This window comes from Ammospiza nelsoni, chromosome 9, assembly GCF_027579445.1.
Source record: "Ammospiza nelsoni isolate bAmmNel1 chromosome 9, bAmmNel1.pri, whole genome shotgun sequence".
Lineage (NCBI taxonomy): Eukaryota > Metazoa > Chordata > Aves > Passeriformes > Passerellidae > Ammospiza > Ammospiza nelsoni.
This window is the reverse complement of record NC_080641.1, coordinates 3,167,561-3,185,883: the sequence shown is the minus strand read 5'-3', so window position 1 is coordinate 3,185,883 and position 18,323 is coordinate 3,167,561. Positions and strand designations below refer to the sequence as shown.

General features: G+C 47.0%; 1 protein-coding gene across 1 annotated transcript; it reads right to left on the bottom strand.

The window, feature by feature from the left end:
• Window positions 1-975: 975 nt before the first annotated feature.
• Window positions 976-1,893, bottom strand: LOC132076961 (olfactory receptor 14J1-like). Its single transcript, XM_059478388.1, has one exon. It carries the CDS (start codon window positions 1,891-1,893, stop codon window positions 976-978), a length of 918 nt encoding a protein of 305 aa, XP_059334371.1.
• Between the last annotated feature and the right edge of the window lie 16,430 nt (window positions 1,894-18,323).

The window sequence follows — 18,323 nt, the reverse complement described above, 5'->3', positions numbered from 1 at the left end:
GTAATAAAAGCATACCGGGCTTTACAACTTTTACAAAGTTGTGAGGTTTCTTCTTTTCTCTGCAAAACAACCATGGGGCCATTGTGACACTCTGGGGCCCCATGGAACCAAGGGGCCACTGTGAAACTGTGGCACCAATGAGAACATTGTGAAACTGTGAAGCCCCATGGAACCAAGGAGTCCATTGTCAAATATTGGGGCCCTATGGAACCCAGGAGGCCAGTGTGACAGTGCAGGGCCTGGTGTAACAAGGAGGCCATTGTGACAATGAGAGGCCTCATGGAACCAAGGACATCTTTGCAGATGACACCAAGGTGAGTGTGAGTGTTGACTCTGTGGGAGCATAGGAGGGCTCTGCACAGGGACCTGGACAGGTGGATCTAGTGGGTGAATCCAACAAGGTGAGGTTTAAAAAGACCAAGTGCTGAGTCCTGCACTTTGGCCACAACAACCCCTGCAGCACTACAGGCTGGGGACAGAGTGGCTGGACAGCAGCCAGGCAGAAAGGGACCTGCAGGGAGTGATGGACAGCAGGCTGGACATGAGCCAGCAGTCTGCCCAGGTGGCCAAGAAGGCCAATGGCTCCTGGGCTGGATCAGGAATGGTGTGGCCAGCAGGAGCAGAGCTGCTGTGCCAACACTGATCTGCCCCCAGCTCTGCACACAAACATTGCTGTTGCAGCTCAAGAGAAGGGAACAAAAAGGCATCTATGCAAAAAAACTTGGCTGGGAGATCCTTTAGTTCCTTTAAAGCCACAAGAGCGCGGCCCCTCATTGACAGTCTCTGGCCACAGGGAAGTTGGAGGGAAACAAAATGAGAAATGGCAAAAACAATGACATTCCTTTGTGGACAATATGAAAAACTAATACAAAGGAAAAAAAGAACAAACCACAACCAAAGCAACAAGAAGTATGAAAGATGTCTTTTAGTAGAAGTGATTGGCAGAAATTGGCCAGCATTTTAATGTTCCTTAATTCATCCAGCCATCAGTCTCCACACTGCAGCCTTGAGCTCCTGGTTCCTCAGGCTGTAGATGAGGGGGTTCAGGGCTGGAGGCACACCCGAGTAAAGAACTGAAAGGGCCAGATCCAGGGATGGGGACGAGACTGAGGGGGGCTTCAAGTGAGCAAAGACAATAGTGCTGAGGAACATGGAGATCACAGCCAGGTGAGGGAGGCAGGTGGAAAAGGCTTTGTGCCGTCCCTGCTCAGAGGGGATCCTCAGCACAACCCTGAAGATCTGCACATAGGAGAAAACAATGAACACAAAACAACCCAAACCTAAACAGGAACTACCAACAATGAGCCCCAGTTTTCTCAGTTTGGACTGTGAGCAGGAGAGCTTGAGGATCTGTGGGATTTCACAGAAGAACTGGCCCAGGGCATTACCATGGCACAGGGGCAAGGAAAATGTATAGGCCATGAGTAGCAGAGCATTGAGAAAGGCACTGGCCCAGGCAGATGCTGCCATGTGAACACAGGCTCTGCTGCCCAGGAGGGTCCCGTAGTGCAGGGGTTTGCAGATGGACACATAGCGGTCATAGCACATTATGGTCAGGAGGAAAAACTCTGCTGAGATGAAGAACAGAAAAAAAAAGAGCTGTGCAGCACATCCTGTGTAGGAGATGTCCCTGGTGTCCCAGAGGGAATTGTGCATGGCTTTGGGGACAGTGGTGCAGATGGAGCCCAGGTCGCTGAGGGCCAGGTTGAGCAGGAAGAAGAACATGGGCGTGTGCAGGTGGTGGCCGCAGGCTACGGCGCTGATGATGAGGCCATTGCCCAGGAGGGCAGCCAGGGAGATGCCCAGCAAGAGGCAGAAGTGCAGGAGCTGCAGCTGCCGTGTGTCTGCCAATGCCAGCAGGAGGAAGTGGCTGATGGAGCTGCTATTGGACATTTGCTGAGGCTGCTGGGGACCTGTTCATGGAGAAAGGACAGTGACAAGTCAGGAGAGGCTGCTTGGAGCCAAACCTGGTCCATTCCCTGTAGACAGTCCCTACAGCTGGGACTCAGTCACCCCCCTTCCTGCTCTGGGGGGAGTCTTTGTCTGCAATCAGAGCACAGTCACACTCCCAGGTCACCCTGGGATAAACCAGCCCCTTCCCAGATCAGAGGATCCCTGAATGTCTCACCCTCTCTAAAGGTGTCTGGGTAAGGTCTCAACTCCCCCTTGTGCCAAGGACACTCACGGCTCCCTTGGGAAACTCAGCAGCATTTCCTCAGCTCTGGCAGCTCTGCCCTTCCCTGTGAGACATTCAGGGAACTCCCAGAGGCTCTGGCACAGATTTTCACCCAGGAGAGCAGCTCAGAGCTTGGAAGGGCACAGCAAGGAGATCCCTGGCTGTGCCGATGATGGGATCTCAGGGAGGGGGCTCAGCTCATTCCCCTTTCCCATGGACTGCTTTGCCCACAGCCCCACAGGTGCCAGGGAAGCTTGGACACCCCATTCCCATGGACACACCCCTGCCTGGCAGGAATGCCAAGGGCAGTGCCTGACTCAGCTGCTGCAAATGCCAGAGCCTCCCTGAGAGCAGCAGATAATAGTGACAATATCAGGGCATGGCAGAACCAAGAGAAGATGTTGTGGTGCTGTGCCTGAGAGGGTAGGGCAGAGACAGCCGGGCACTCAGGACAGTGTTCCCCTGCCCAGCTGTGCCTGGCACCTCCCACACAACAACTGTGCCGTCCTGCCCCCAGCACTGCTCTCTTCAGCCCTTTCTTGTCACAGACATTTTTTCATAAAATCCTCTCTTTGGGATTTTTCCTCTTTTGGGAAGCTGAGGCCTCAGAAGAAAAATGTAAAATTATTATCTGCTGATGTGAAATGCAATAGGTGCACCTGTGATTGGCTCATGTTCCATGTTTAGAATTAAGGGCCAATCACAGGACCAAGCTCGGGGACAGATTCTCAGAGAGCTCTCTTGTTTTTGGATTCTATTCTATTCTATTCTTAGCTTAGCAACTTCTGCAACTTCTCTCTCTATTCCTTTTAGTATAGTCATAATGTATTATATATCATAAATCAATAAATCCAGCCTTCTGATCATGAAGCAAGATTCTCTTCTATCTCTCTCACCCTGAGGAACCCTCATCAAGTCACCGCAATACTCTCTCCCTCCCTGAGCATCTCCCTGGGCCTGGACATTCCCTCCTGAGAGGAGCCTTGTCCCTGCCAGCGCTCACAGAGCCCATCCCAGCCTGTGTGCCCTGGCCGGGGCCCTACAGAAACCTGCCTGTGTGCAGGGCCCTGGCTGGGGCAGGCTTTGTGTGCAGCTGGGCAAGGGCAGCTCAGGAGAGCCCTGCTGGGCCCTGCAGAGGTGATGCTGCTGCTGTCCAGGGCTGAGGAGTGGCTGGTGGCCTTTTGGGAGGCTCCCAGCAGAGAGACTGACCACCCAAAGTTACAGTTCTGGAGTCCCCGTAAATGCTCAAACATTCCTTTGATGATCCTGTGTGTCCCTTTCAACTCAGAATGTCCTGGGATTCTGGGATTACAATTCCTGTTCTGCTTCTGTCATTCCCCTGTTGTCTATAATCAAAACAGATAAAACAAAACCCTTGCAACAGTGTTAGAACAGTAAAGTAAAAACCAGACATTAATTGGAAGCTTCCAGGTGTCCCAGTGGGGATGGGGCACACCCAGGGCCTGATTTCAATGATTTATTGAGGTTGATTAATTAGGATATTTAACAGGAGCATCCAATAGGAGATTCAGGTGCCCCAGTTACACACCCCTGGGTCAACCCATTGGAGTAGGTCCAAGGGTTTCTTTGCCTTCACTTTTTGCTTATGACTGCTCACATTCTGGTGAAAAAACAAAATGTTCTTGTAGGTCCTCTTCCTGATTATAAGACTATATAGTATTCCAGGAATGTATTAAGACAGTCAGCTTAGTGTTCTAAAATCTAAGAGAAAGATAAGAAAACAAACTAGAGTTAAAGAAGGATTAAAGTTATATAAGTTATATAATTGTAGTTTAATATAGTTAATTAAGAGTTTAATAGAGTTAAGTAAAGATTATGGTATCATAACTATATGATAGTAATTTACAGAGCTATGAATATATAAAAAATTATAAAATGGAAAAATCTTTTTGTCACTACCCCAACTTTCCCATCCTTCTCCAAGCAGGAAATTGAAAACACTCTTGGGAAAGCTCCTGATCTTTCCAGCAATCCCAGGCTTACCTTCTTTGGGAAGTGTCCTCCAGAGCTGTGCCCAGGCAGGTCTGGAGCTGGGAGCAGCCCTGCCCCATCCAGCCCCTCTCAGCAGCAGCCCCTGCCCAGCTCAGGGTGGCCCCTTTGCCCCACCGCTTTACCCCCCTGTGCCGGGAGCAGCTGCCAGGGCCGGCTGAGAGCTGTCCCTGGAAGCCAGCAGAGTCCCTGCCCCAGCACAGCGCCCTGGGCTGCAGGACCCTGCTCTGCAGGACAGCCCTGGGCACCCCTGGCTGCAGCCCCGGCTGCTCAGCCCTGCAGCAGAGCCTGGCAACAGGAGCTGCCTTGGGCTGTGCCTGGGCTGGGGCAGCAGGGAAAGCCCTGCCCTGGGGCCACAGCCCTGCCCTGGAGCAGCTCTGAGAGTCCTCCTGAAAGGTCCTCAAACCTGTGGGATGTGCCAGCTCCAGGAGATCCCTGCAGGAACGGCAGCTTCTCTTCCCACAGCCAGGGAATGACTGTTTCAAACCTGGGCTGATTTCTGCTCTAGTGAGCCCTGAGTGAGCTCTGCTCTGTGCTCCCAGCCCAGGCTGAGCTTAACCCCTCTGTGCCCTGTGCCTGTGCCCGGGGTGGCTCCAGGCAGTGCCCCCGCCCTGCTGGGCTGTGCACAGGAGCTGCTCCTGGCCAGAGCTGTCTCTCTGCAGCGCTGCCCTTGCCAGGAGCTGCCTCTGTGCCAGGAGCCTCTCTGCAGGTTTTTGAAAGGATTTCGCATTTTGCTTTTGCCTTGGAGTCTCTGAGAGGTTTGTGCAATCATGGCCTCCAATTATCTGCTTTAATTATTCCCTGGAGAGTCTTTGTCAGTAACAACACTCAGTGGTCTCATTTATGCTTCAAGGTACTTCAGTTATTTGAAGGTACTTGGTGTTTCTCTTTTGATACAGACTCTGTGAGACGTTTGTGCAATCATGGCCCCAATTATCTGCTTTAATGAGTCCCTTGAGAGCTTTGTACTGAAACTTAGCAGGGCTCATTAACACTTTGAGATACTCAAGGTTTTTAAGGTACTTTATAGATTTAAGAATACTTTTAGGTACTTTTAAGGATTTTCCTTTCCTCACTGAGTCTCTGAGAGGTTTTTGTGCCATCCTGGCCTCCAATTCTCTCCTCCAAGGAGTCCATGAGGAGCCTGTGTTGGGTATCTTTCCCCTTTCTGTTTTACAAAGAATTTTGTAAGACTTTCTAAAAGCATTCAAACAATCATGGGAAAATTAACAATACAAAAACAACCACTAGGAGAATTAATAGTCCTGTTTTAGCTAGACATCATCAAACCCTTTAGTCCCTTGGACTGGAGAGAGTTTATTGAACCAGTCTTTTTTTTCCACTTGAAGCTTCTTGAATCCTTCAAGTACCTGAATGCTTTTGTGGGTTGACCCCCTGTGGATGGAGAGGTTCATGCAACACATGCCCTCAGAGTCTACACAGCCATGCCCATGTGCCTAGAGTAAAAACTCTGTCACTGTTCTGCAAGGTGGCATGTCTGATGGTCTCTATGTCTGAGAGCAGCCCACTCAGTGTGAGGGAGGTAGCATTGGTTTGCTTCCTTAACAGGCACCCAAGATGGTCTAATTGTCCTAAAGCTTTGGCTGCAGCCACCCAAGGTAGTCCACACTGGGGATGCTACCATCCAATACCTGGATTAAAACTTGCAAAGCCATCTCTTTGATATCATTCAATACTTCTCTAGGGATACCTGCTGCTTGGTCATCTGGTAGGCTGTGTTGTCCTTCTCCAGCTAGATGGTTGATTCTGCTCTTGCCTCATTATTAGCATAGTCGCTATTAATTGATGTAGTAAACACTTCCATCCCCCTTCCCACAGGTTGTATTCTGTAGGTGAAAACAACATGTTCATAATACATTTTAAATCATAGGAAGTTAAGACATGTGCTGTAAACATGGCCCTCAATAGGCCATTAAAACAAGGGAAGTCCCTCCTATGGTCTTTAGCTGCCCTACACAGATCCTTGATTTCCTCTCAAACCAATGGCTGATACCTGGGATTCTGCCCCCTTCTTTCATAACATACCGGGGCAACAAGGAGTTTTGAGACTATTTGCCAGTCTCCTTCCTTAACTGCTTCCTTCCAAATCCTTTCCTAGGGACCTTCTGGGGTTGAGGGGAAAGGTGGCTCTGGGGAATCCTAACTATTTTCTAAGGAGGAAGAAAAACTTGGGGGAGAAACATTTGGATTAGAAATAGTGCGACAGTCGGGCTTAGTATCTTTGACCATGGGGTCATATTGTTGCTGGAGGGTGAGGCAAAGGGCACTGCCATTTTGTCAGGTGTTGGGGAGGAAGGGCCTTGATTTAGGATGGCATACCCCTGGACTGGCATTCTGGAGGCATGTCCCAGGGTGGAGGTGGAATGATTGACAGTGGGGGTGTGACCCACAGTTGTGGGGATGGAGTCTGGAGGTTCGTTCAGGGCGGAAGAGAAGGTTGTGGTAGCAGGAAATGGAGAAGCCAAAATGGAGGGAGGATGATTGGGCTCTCGAGCCACGTTCAGGCTCCTTCCATCTTAACTGTCCAGGACATGATACTCCAAGAGAGCATGACCATCACCATCTTGGACCATCGTGGAAAGTCTGATAAAGGCAGGTTTGGGGCGAGGTCCTGAGTTAAGAGTGAGCAATGGATTTAGTTTTCAACACGCTGCTGGCTGGTGAAGGGTCTAAAGGGTGGTGTGGATGATGGGGAGTATGTGGGATGCAATGGAGTCCCTTTTGATCAAAAGGTTGTACAATTTACCTTCCACTTAGTCTCAAAATTCAGTGGTATGGATTTCGAAACCAGAGGTGTCAGGAAATATTTTAATGATTGTGGAGAGATTTATTAATTGTTGGTTAGCTGAGAAAGGCCATACTGACATAATGCAGCTGGTCAACCTGAGAGAGGGAAGTCAGCAGTCAGTAAGCTGAAAGGAGAAGTCAGCAGTCAGTGACCAATGACAGGTAAGGACAGAATGCTCTTGCCGCAACATGAGGATAGGGAAGAGAGATTCTCCCTGAGAATATGTAGAAAGTATCAAAAGTAGAACCATAAGAATGCAGAAGTAGGCGTAGTTGCTGATATGTAACTAACCAATCCTGAGCTCAACTTTTGCAATATGTATGAAGCTCATTATGAACTGTATTTAACCTGCTGTACTGATCAATAAAATTGGGCCTGTGATGATCTAATTGATGTCCTGGTGTCCTTCCGTCGACAAATGGTGGAGAATGTGGGCAACGCCGAATCTCTGTCCTTTTTTCTCGGATTAAAAGAAAAAGGGGATTACGCCACGGTCGAGGAAGTTGGGTTTGGGTCCTTGCAGCCGGGACGGTGCCAGAATTTGAAGCACCCTTGAGGACCACAACGGTGAATCAAGCCAATACGTGTCGCAGGAGCCTGGAGAGCTGAAACAGCGCACGCTGATTAATAGATATGGATAGGCAAGCGTCATATGATTTATTCGCCACGTATTTAGAATGGCGAGGAATAAAAGGGATAGATTTTAAAAAGGAATTACCAGGGTTATTAGCCTATGGCCATGCTAAAGGTATCTTTGCTAACCCGCATACAGTTCATGAGCTAGCAGAGTGGAAGAAGTTTGGGGAAATACCGTGGGATACAGTGTTAGATGATGATAAGTCAGCAAAGAAATTAGGGAAGTTATGGCGGGTGGCGTATAACATGTTACTTCAGCAGGTCTCTGAGAGAAAGGCAGCAGAAAGGGCGACAGATGCTCATAAGAGGAATATAGGGTATGGTCATGAGGATGATCCCCTGGCACGTTCTGTAACTAAGATACATATGCCTAAGGGTCGCCAGCAAAATGGTGTGGAGGATTTCCCTATAGGCACAGTGGAACCATCTGCACCTTTTCTGTCAGAGGGGGAGGGCGAGTCGGATGGTGGAAGTAAGAGCAAACCAGCTTTGCCTCCGCCACCAACTTCAGGCGGGTCGGATGGTGGGGGTGGGAGCAAGCCAGCTTCGCCTCCGCCGCCAGCTTTGCCTCCGCCGCTTCCCCCGAGTGAGCCGGCTCTGGTTACAGCTTCAGCGGGGGGGCTGCTTCCCCCACGCGAGCCAGCTCCTGCTCCACTGCCTTCCCCGTGCGAACGCTCGGTGTCTGTACCGAAGCGCCAGCAGCATAGCACCCTTAAAGAGTCAGATGCCATCCCAGGGACACACAGTGATCCATGGGGGGAGATGGCTAAACAGAGGAGGGAAGCTGGGGATGCTTTGGCAAAAGAAGTAATGCAAATGGGGGATGGTGAGGCGGTGGAAATAGCTTCTAGTCTTGCATGCCTGGTCACATACACACCACAGTATGATGCACAGGGGAACCTTACGCATAATATAGCAGAATATACTCCCTTAGATTGGAAGCTGTTAACTTAGCTACGTTCTACGGTTAGTCAGTTTGGAGTAAAAAGTGAACCTGTTAGGCAAATGCTAGATTATCTTTTTAATACTCAGGTTTTATGTCCTAATGATTTAAGAGGAATAGTTCGGTTGATATTCACTCAGCATCAGCAGTTATTTTTTAATGCACATTGGCAAGCTCTGGTTTATGAGTCAGTTGCTGTACAACGAGCCCAGGGAGATCCATTACATGGAGTAACAGTAGAGGAGCTTATGGGCTTAGGGGCATTTTTACGTACAGAAGCACAGATGATACCAGGAGCAGATAAACTTAGAGAGTCTATGCGGTTAGTGCATGATGCAATAGATATGGTTAAAGAGCCAGGAGGGTTACTGGCTTATATGGGCAATAAAAAAGGTAGAGAGGAATCATTTGGAAATTTTATCGATAGAACAGCTACTGCTATAGATCGGGCTGGTGTTGCAGGGCGCTATTGAAGCAGTGTGCTTTGCAAAATAGCAATCCAGCAACACAAAGAGTGTTAGTTACTTTAGGGGCAAATTGGACCATTGAGGAGGCATCAAAGTGAATGGCATTAATGCCAACAGCTTCACAGGCATTTATAGCAGAAGTCTTAAAGGAATTAGGATTAGGGTTACAAAAGCAAGCAGAGTCTACTCAGAATCAGGTGTTAGCTGCTCTTGCTCCTCTCCGAAGCGGCTGACTGGCATTCACGCAAAGAGGCTCAAGACATTCATCAAGTGTTACCGATGCGGCAATGAGGGACAGACACAAGTTGCCGCCGTGACATCGGAGACACCAGCTGCTGCCGTAACATCGCTGCCACCTCCTGTCTGCAACCCGCAACAACAGGGAGCCTCGGCTTGGATTTATCAGCAGCAGTAGACGTCACACTAATGACGAACAGGCCTGAGAGGATACCCACTGGAGTAAAGGGCCCTCTTATATTAAATGGACAAACATGTAGAGCATTATTGCTGGGACGTTCTTCTACAACTTTGTTGGGATTATTTGTTTTGACTGGTGTTACTGATGTGGATTATAGAGGGGAAATACAAATCATGGTTTACACCCTTTATCCTCCTATTAAAATTACAAAAGGACAACGCATCGCACAATTGGTATCACTATCACAAATGACATCAGGAATACAATCTTTTACTGAGCAAACACGGAATGAAAAAGGTTTTGGCTCTACTGGTGTTACACTTTTGACTGTGGATTTACAAAATAGACGAAAGCAAAAAGTTGAAATCACTTATGGGCATCAAAGCATAACCCTTTATGGATTATTGGATACAGGAGCAGATACCAGCATCATTTCTCCAGAAGCGTGGCCTCAACATTGGCCTCTATTTCCATCATCAAACACAAGCATGTTTTGCTAAGGTTTTGTATGTGATTAATCATTTATGTATTTTTGGGGAAGACGATACCCCTCCTGCAATGAAACATCATCCGAGGTCAGGTAAATACTAAGGAAACAGAGGTCTGGCTTAAGTATAAGAACCCGAGTACAGGATTATGGGAAAAACCTGCAAAAGTATTATATTGGGGTCGGGGGTATCTTTGTGTTTCCTCACCTACAGGGCCTTTGTGGGTGCCTGCTAAGTGGACTAAACCTGTTTTTGATGCAGCCTCTGGTGGATCGCCTTACGGAGGAGGACAAGGAGCGACTGGGGAAGAAACTGCATCTAGTCCTACAACCACTACTGTTACAATTGAAGGGGTACTCGAAAGCGGTGGACAGAGCACTGACACATCACTACCGGACAGCCCAGGAGTTGACTGGTTTTATTGACTCATTATCAACTTTTCGCTTAACAAATCCAGCGAAAGAACATTGCCTTGACTGTCACAATCCACATTGTGCTGCCTGGATAGCCCTACGTTGTGGGGGTTGTGATAGAAGTTTTTGGATAGAACAATCATTATTACGAGATTTGTGGTGTCACACTTGTGAGCACGAGCACACGTGGGGTAAAAGCTGGCAAGATGAATTGAGGAGACAAACAGGGCAAAATGCATATATAGCTTTAAATCTTTATGAGTCTCCTGAACAGAAAATTCTTGCTTATTATCGATGGGAGGTACAATGTATTGTGAATAGAATTAAGGTTCAAAGTAAATCACGTATAGTTTCTATAAGGTGTAGGAAATTAGTGCCTTTAACACAGCATTCAATTGTAGGACCCTTCAAAGGGGATCCTGATAGAGCATTAGATTGCTGCATTGACAAGTTGCAAAAATTGAGTTTGCAAGTGGCAGGACCAGTAAAATCAGGAGCAGCAAGATTGAAGACAGATAAGAAAAAGAAGGCAAAAAGGGAACGGTCTCATTTCAGTAAGGATATCAGTGATTGCTAATTAATTTTCTATGATTAGGACAATTTTACAGTTGTGGGACCCTCGGGAAGATATAGTTGTTGAAGAAGATAATGAGCAAGAACTACGATTACGAAATAAGATACGCCTTGTATTAAAGAAAGAGCTTGAACTATTAGCCTCATATAGTAAAAAAGCTGAAGAGGCTTTGCAATCACCACCATTGAATTGGTTGCATTGGGTTGAAGAACCAGACTTTTATACTGGTCCTTACTTATATTCACTTCCTTGTTATGTTTGCAAAAGGGATAATGATAAGTGCTATGCATGGATAGCTTTGCATTGTGCAGATTGTAATCAGGTTTATTGGTATTCACAGATGTCAATAGGATATTTATGGTGTGCACCTTGTTCTGGAAGGTGGATTCGAAATTTTTTCTGGGTTAGAGCTCTTGAACAAAGTACTGGCCTGCCAGGACGGACAGGATTACAGCTTCTTGAGAGTGCAGAACAAGTGGTTATAGCATATCTTAGGTGGAAGTTGCAGGAAAACCTTAGAATATTTGAAATTAATAAAGCCTCATGCATCATAGCAGCTCGCTGTAAAGCTGATTTGCCTTCAAACTTACCTCATGCTATACCTGTAAGCAAGGATGCTGATTTGGAATTAGATCAGTATATTCAAAAATTGACTCAGCCTTACAATAGACAATCTAGCAAACCAGGGAAAAGACAACGAAGAAAGGAAAAACAAAGCAAGCAGAAAGAAAAATGAGGTTTGTTCTTGTTATATTGCTCAATGCTGTAGCAAGTGAAGCAGTAGGAATAGCACACTTTAGTCAACCAAGAGAAAATTTATGGGTGACACTTGCTAATCAAACTAACCAATCATCACTTTGTCTTAGTCTTGGAGGAGTCACTAACCCATTTTGAACATGCCTGGTGGGACTTCTGGTATGGTCTCCTGGAGAATTTTGCAGTTTGATAAACAACCAAACCTTATGTATGTCTAACATGTCAAACATCACATTGCCAGTGCAACAAGGGTATACTGCAGGTCAGAGTGATGGCTATCGTCAATGCTTACTAATCCAATCACTTAACACCTCTTTGCATTCTCCTCCTGAGGAATTGGATCTTTTTGGAAGTACAAACGCCAGTATGTCTAACACTACAGCTGGCGGATGGTTTAGCTTCAAATTTTCGGGGGCTCAGAATTTAAACCAACCTAAAGAAACATGGGCCACCCTAGATTCACCCCTGAATGTGAGTGAATTCTCTCTGCAGCATTACAGTCAATGTAACGGCACAAATATCACAACACCAATGAAATTACCCACAGGAATATTTTTGATTTGTGGAGACAGGGCGTGGAATGGTATACCAGCTAAACCACAGGGTGGACCCTGTTTTTTGGGAAAATTGTCATTGTTTCACCCTAATGTATCCTTGCTAATGCAGCTGAGTCAAAATTCAAACAGGAAAAGACGTAGCATACATGACTTAGACTGCAGCCAGATAGGAGATCCACAGTTTTGGGGTACATTCAAACAAGTGGTGATTTAGACTATCTTGCCAGGAGGATCTGCCAATAAAGCCATGAATTTAGCAAAACAATTAGGATGCTGGGAAAAGGATGAGCTGAATAAAACATCACAAATTCTAGATATGCTAACGGCAGATGTGCACAGTGTTGACCATGCTGTTTTGCAAAATAGAGCTGCTGTAGATTTTTTGCTCTTAGCACAAGGGCATGGATGTGAAGAGTTTGAGGGAATGTGTTGCATGAAACTGTCTGATCATTCGGTGTCCATTCACACTAAGATAAAAGAACTGCAACAGGGACTTCACAAACTTAAGGAAGAAGAAGGTTTAGGAATTGACGAATGGCTTAAAGGCTTAGGACTTGGACCATGGCTGAGGAACCTTGTGATCTATGCTATAGGACTTCTGGGTGTAATTTTACTGTTTTTGCTTATTGTGCCTTGTATTTTTAATTGTATTCAAAACATGGTCAGTCGTACAATAGCAAAAACATGGCAAACCAATCTCCTTGCTCAAGAAGAAAACGGGGGAAATGTGGAGAGATTTATTAATTGTTGGTTAGCTGAGAAAGGCCATACTGACATAATGCAGCTGGTCAACCTGAGAGAGGGAAGTCAGCAGTCAGTAAGCTGAAAGGAGAAGTCAGCAGTCGGTGACCAATGACAGGCAAGCACAGAATGCCCTTGCCGCAACATGAGGATAGGGAAGAGAGATTCTCCCTGAGAATATGTAGAAAGTATCAAAAGTAGAACCATAAGAATGCAGAAGTAGGCGTAGTTGCTGATATGTAACTAACCAATCCTGAGCTCAACTTTTGCAATATGTATGAAGCTCATTATGAACTGTATTTAACCTGCTGTACTGATCAATAACATTGGGCCTGTGATGATCTAATTGATGTCCTGGTCTCCTTCCGTCGACAAATGATCCACCTCATGATTGATTTTTATTCTTTCTTTGAAAATATTTCATCATGACCAGTGAGAAGTAAAGCATCCATATACATTCCTTTCTACTGTGGACATATGACTGGCCAGTTTTCTTTCTTTGCCTTTTGGAGAAGAGCCACCACAACACCTCAAATTAATTATGGGACATGGGTGCATACTGTAAAAACACAGTGGCAAAATGGGCAATAAATATCTTGCATTTCCCCAAACCCACCTGCAATCCTATGCAGGTGAAACCATCGTTGTCCCTGCCGATCCTGGGCAAGGTCCCTTGAAGCAACGATGAATCCACCTGGCCCGGCACAATCCAAAATCCCAGGGAGCACTGGCCTATCCATCAGCTAACCCCAGCTGACGTGACTGACACAGGGATCCCTGAATGTCATGGTCCCTGTTTGGGCGCCAAATGTCACAATGAAGGTGGCTCTGACAAACATCTCTGGCTCATTGAGTTCAGGGTGAGTGTGGCAAAAATGAAAAGGAGCAGGATCAATGGAGTTGTTTAAAAGGAATTTCAATAACAGGGTGAAAAATAATAAACATGGAGAAATCCAGCACACTACAAGGGGCAGGATCCTAAAACCTGAGACAAAGGGGAAGCAGCAACAACTTGGGGCTAGAAAACTAGAACAATAATCATACAGAAGAAATAAGCAACCAATAAACCAATAGGGGAGTAGAACTTGGACAACTTAGCATAACAACACTAAAGGCTTATGGGGGATTTCTCAAGCTCACTCTAAGTTAAAAGAATGATTCCTAGGACTTGAAACTCACACCCAGTTCTTTTGGGGTAAAATCTGGCTGACTCTGAGTTACAGCCCGGCTAACTCCCACATTGCTGATTTGCACTGGCCCCTTGGGACCATGCAGCCCAACAGAGCCACAATGATGTCCTTGGTTCCACGAGGCTCCACAGTGTCACAATGGTCCCTTGGATCCATAGTGCTTTAGTGTTCCAATGGCTCCTTCATTTCACAAGGCTCCCAAATGTCACTATGGTCTCCATAGGAAGAAAGCCATAGAGCCCCCATGTTTCAGCAGGTTGCTGATGAACGGCAACCACCAGAGGCCAAGGCAAGCCTGACCTGTCTGTCCTGGCAGGTTTGCTTGCAGCAACCCTTGGATATTCAAAATTATGAATGTGGAATCCTAATTTAGAACATTTGTGCCTGGAGAAGGATGATTTTTTCCATACAAAGAAAAGCCAGAGCCCTTTCCAGTATTTGGAAAATAGGTGAATGCTGGCACTAAGGAGTTAAAGACCAGCCAGACCTGTCTGTCCTGGCACCTTTTGTCTGGCAGCAATCCTTCCATACACAGAAATTTGGAGGTGGAATCCAAATTTTGACGATGGACGCCTGGAAAAAATGGACAGTTCTTTTCCATAAAAAGGAAAGCCCAGAGCCCCAGTGTTTCAGGGGCAAATGGGAGTAGCCTTCCACATTCCAAGGTCAGCCAGACCTCTCAGGTGACCCCTGGGAGACCAAGGCAGTCATACCTATTTCATGTTCCCTTGCTTCCAGAGGGCCCTGCAGTGTCACAGTGGCTCCTTGCTTCCATGATGCCCTCAGGTGTCATAATGGTCCCTTGGTTACACAAGTCCTTAAGGATCTTAATGGTGTATATGGTTCCACAAGGCCTCACAGTGTCCTAATGGTCTTTGGGTCCCATGAAGCCCCTCTTTATCACCATGGCCCCTTGGTTCTATTGGGGCTCAGTAGTGCAACAATGATCCTCTTGGTTCCACAAGTTCCTGTACTGTCACAATGGCCCCTTCCTTCCATAAGCCACTGCAGGATCGCAATGGCCCTTTGGTTCCATGGGGCCCCACAGTGTCACAATGGTCTCCATGATTCCATGGGGCCTTGCAATGCTCTCCATGGATCCACGATGCCCTGCAGGATCACAACGGCCCTTTGGTTCCACAAAGCCCCGCTGCTTCACACTGGCCCCTTGGGACCATGCGGCCCACCAGACCCACAATGATGTCCTTGGTTCCATGAGGCCCCACAGTGTCACAAGGGTTCATTGCATCCATGGTACTCTGCAGTGTCACTATGATGCCCTGCATTTCACAAGGCTCCCGAGTTGTCTCAATGGTCTCCATGGCTCCTCAAGACCCCACAGTGTCACAATGATCCCCTTGGTTCCACAGGTTCCTACAGTGTAACAATGCCCTTTGGCTCCACAACACGCTGCAATGTCACAATGGTCTCCATAGGAAGGAAACAAATGAGCCCCAGTGGTGCAGGGTCAGATGAGAGGCAGTCACCAGAGGCCAAGGCTGGCAAGACTTGACTGTATTGGCAGATGTTTTTGGAGAGTAACCCTTGAATATATGGAATTTTAGAGGTAGAATCCTAATTTTGGCCATGTGAGCCTAGACAAGAAAGAGAGTTCTTTTCCACAGGAAGGAAAGCACAGAGCCCCAGTGCTTCACAGTCAAATGGGAAGTGGCCCTTGGCATGTCAAATTCAGTGGGACCTGTCACACAGTCCCCAGGAGGCCAAATCAGGCAAACCTGTTCCATGTTCCCTTTTTTTAAATGCTTCCCCACACTGTCACAATGGTCTCCTTGATTCCACGAAGTCTTGCAGTGTCACAATGGCTTCTTGGTTTCATGAGCCCCAACAGAGTCACAGGGTTCCCTTGGCTCCATGCGGCCCCGCTGTGTCACAATAGCTCCTTGTTTCTATGGACCCCAGTGTTTGATTAGGACCCTTGCGCCCATAGGGCCCCTGAGTTGCACAATGATCTCCTTGATTCCATAAGGTTCCGTAGTGTCCTTGGACCCGCATTGTCACAAGTGACTCATGGCTCCATGAGATTCCATATTGTCACTCGGGTCGCTGTCATAGGCTGGATGAGATCGATGTCGCGATATACCTTGGGATGTTTGGAATACCCGTCTGTGGCCAGGGCCAGGTCAGGCTTTGGTTCATGGTGGGACAGAGCCCCGCCCCTTGTCCTGGCCCTGCAGAGCTGTCAATCACACAGCAGATGCTGTGCCAACCCCACTCTGATTGGCTAAGCTGTCAATCAATCACACAGTAACAGCTGGTGCCTAGCCTGACTCTGATTGGACAAGCAACTGGCAGTCCCACCCCAGGGGCGGGCCCATGAAGGCCCAGGGTGTTAAAAGCCAGAGCACAAGACCAGCCCATGGTCTGGATCTTGCCTTCTCCAGGGGTTCTTCCATTGGTGAAGCTGGAGCCCAAGCAGTTGGCACATATGTGAGTGCCTTTCTATAGATATTCTGTCTTTTTGATGTTCTCTATTTCTTCTCCTTCTAATCCTACTTACCTGGAACATTTTTGGGTAACTAAGCATCTTAAGGGTTAAAGGTTTTTAGGTTAAACCCTTTGCCAAATTTCCTTGACTGTCCATATTTTGCCACTAAAATCTGGTGTCATTTTGACCTCTTAGCTCAGTTGATTAGAGCATGGTGCTGGTATCATTGAGGCCGTGGGTTCAATCCCTGTGTGGGCCATTCACTTAAGAGCTGGACTTGATGGTCCTCATGGGTCCCTTCCTACCAAGAATGTTCTTTGCATCTGCCCATGGTTGATGTTTCTCCTGTGCACCAAACTCAAGTCAAGGAAGCTTTGGTTGCCCCCAGCATTTCAGTGTTTTGGGGTGTTCCAGCCCTGCAGGCTCACAGTGGCCTCTTGCTTCCATGAGTCCTCACAGTGTCCCACTGGCCCCTTGGTTCCATAGCAATCTGCAGTGTCACACAGGTTTATGACATTTGTCCTTGCTGTCCCTCACACCCCCTGGCCCACAAACAGCCCCAAACCATGAGGGACAGGCCCTGCTGTCCCAGGCTGGGCTCAGGGCTTGGCCTTTCTGCTTCCCCCAACCAGCCCAGGCCTTGCTCAGCATTGCAGTTCCCTGCTCAGAACCTTGGGCTCCCTGCAATCCTGGCCTCAAGGATCTGCTGTCAGCAGTCCCTGGGGAGCCTTTGGCACTCCCTGCCCTCAGTGGGGCCCAGTGATGCTCCAAGGCACTTGGAGTTTTGCTTCTGACTTCTTGAGCAGCTTCTTCATCCTTCTCTCAGTGCCTAAGGCTCCTGGACTCAGCCCCAAATCTGTCGTAGGAAGGGGACCAGGACACCAGGTGGTTCATGACAGGTCCGGTTTATTGAAGAAAGTATCAAACACTTATACAGCAAATAATAAGCTTATGAATATTCTGTAAGCCAAGCAATCTATTGGTTAAACTATACCATGAACTCTTCCTCATTCCTTAGGGGTTACATCTCTCTTTTCTCATGTCTCTTTCACTATTTGTTATTATACTACAGCTAGGCCCAAGGACAAGCTATCTCACAAGTGCAGACTTGGAATTAGCCACGGTCTTGTACTTTTCCATTCTCTAGCAGCTAAATTCCCAACATCTCCCCTGTTTTTATTTTTTTAGAAGAAATGAAGTTCTATGGGCTAACTGTGTCACACTCTTTGCAACACAAAAATCGGCAATTCTAACAACTAAACAATATTCTCAGCTAGCAAGGTTTCTCTCTTACAAGGGATCTAAGCTAGCAAGACAAACCAAAAAGGCTATCACTATTTATAGGATATGCTATATGACAGATACAAAAAAAAATTCTATGTGCTACAAGGCTCAAACAAAACTCAGGTGTGCTAATACAACTTAAAAAATAAGCTAAAGGAGTAACATGTGTGCAGGTTTCACCCGTGTCAATTGTCTGGTCAGTTTGCTTTCTATTCTCAAACAGCAGATATTCTTCAAACAGGAATGGCTCTACTTACAAATGCTTCTGATTGTCCTTTTTTAACTGGAGTTTCTCTGATGTTCACAACAACACTTTACACACAAGTCATAAAAATAAACGCCTATCGTGAAAGGATAAATCTATCTAACATCACTTAAACTTAATAGTACCTAGACTTAAAATACTTAAACTTAA

Bases quoted from the DNA above. Each gene is read 5' to 3' on its own strand.
- LOC132076961 (XM_059478388.1), bottom strand. From the start codon at position 1,893: ATGTCCAATAGCAGCTCCATCAGCCACTTCCTCCTGCTGGCATTGGCA.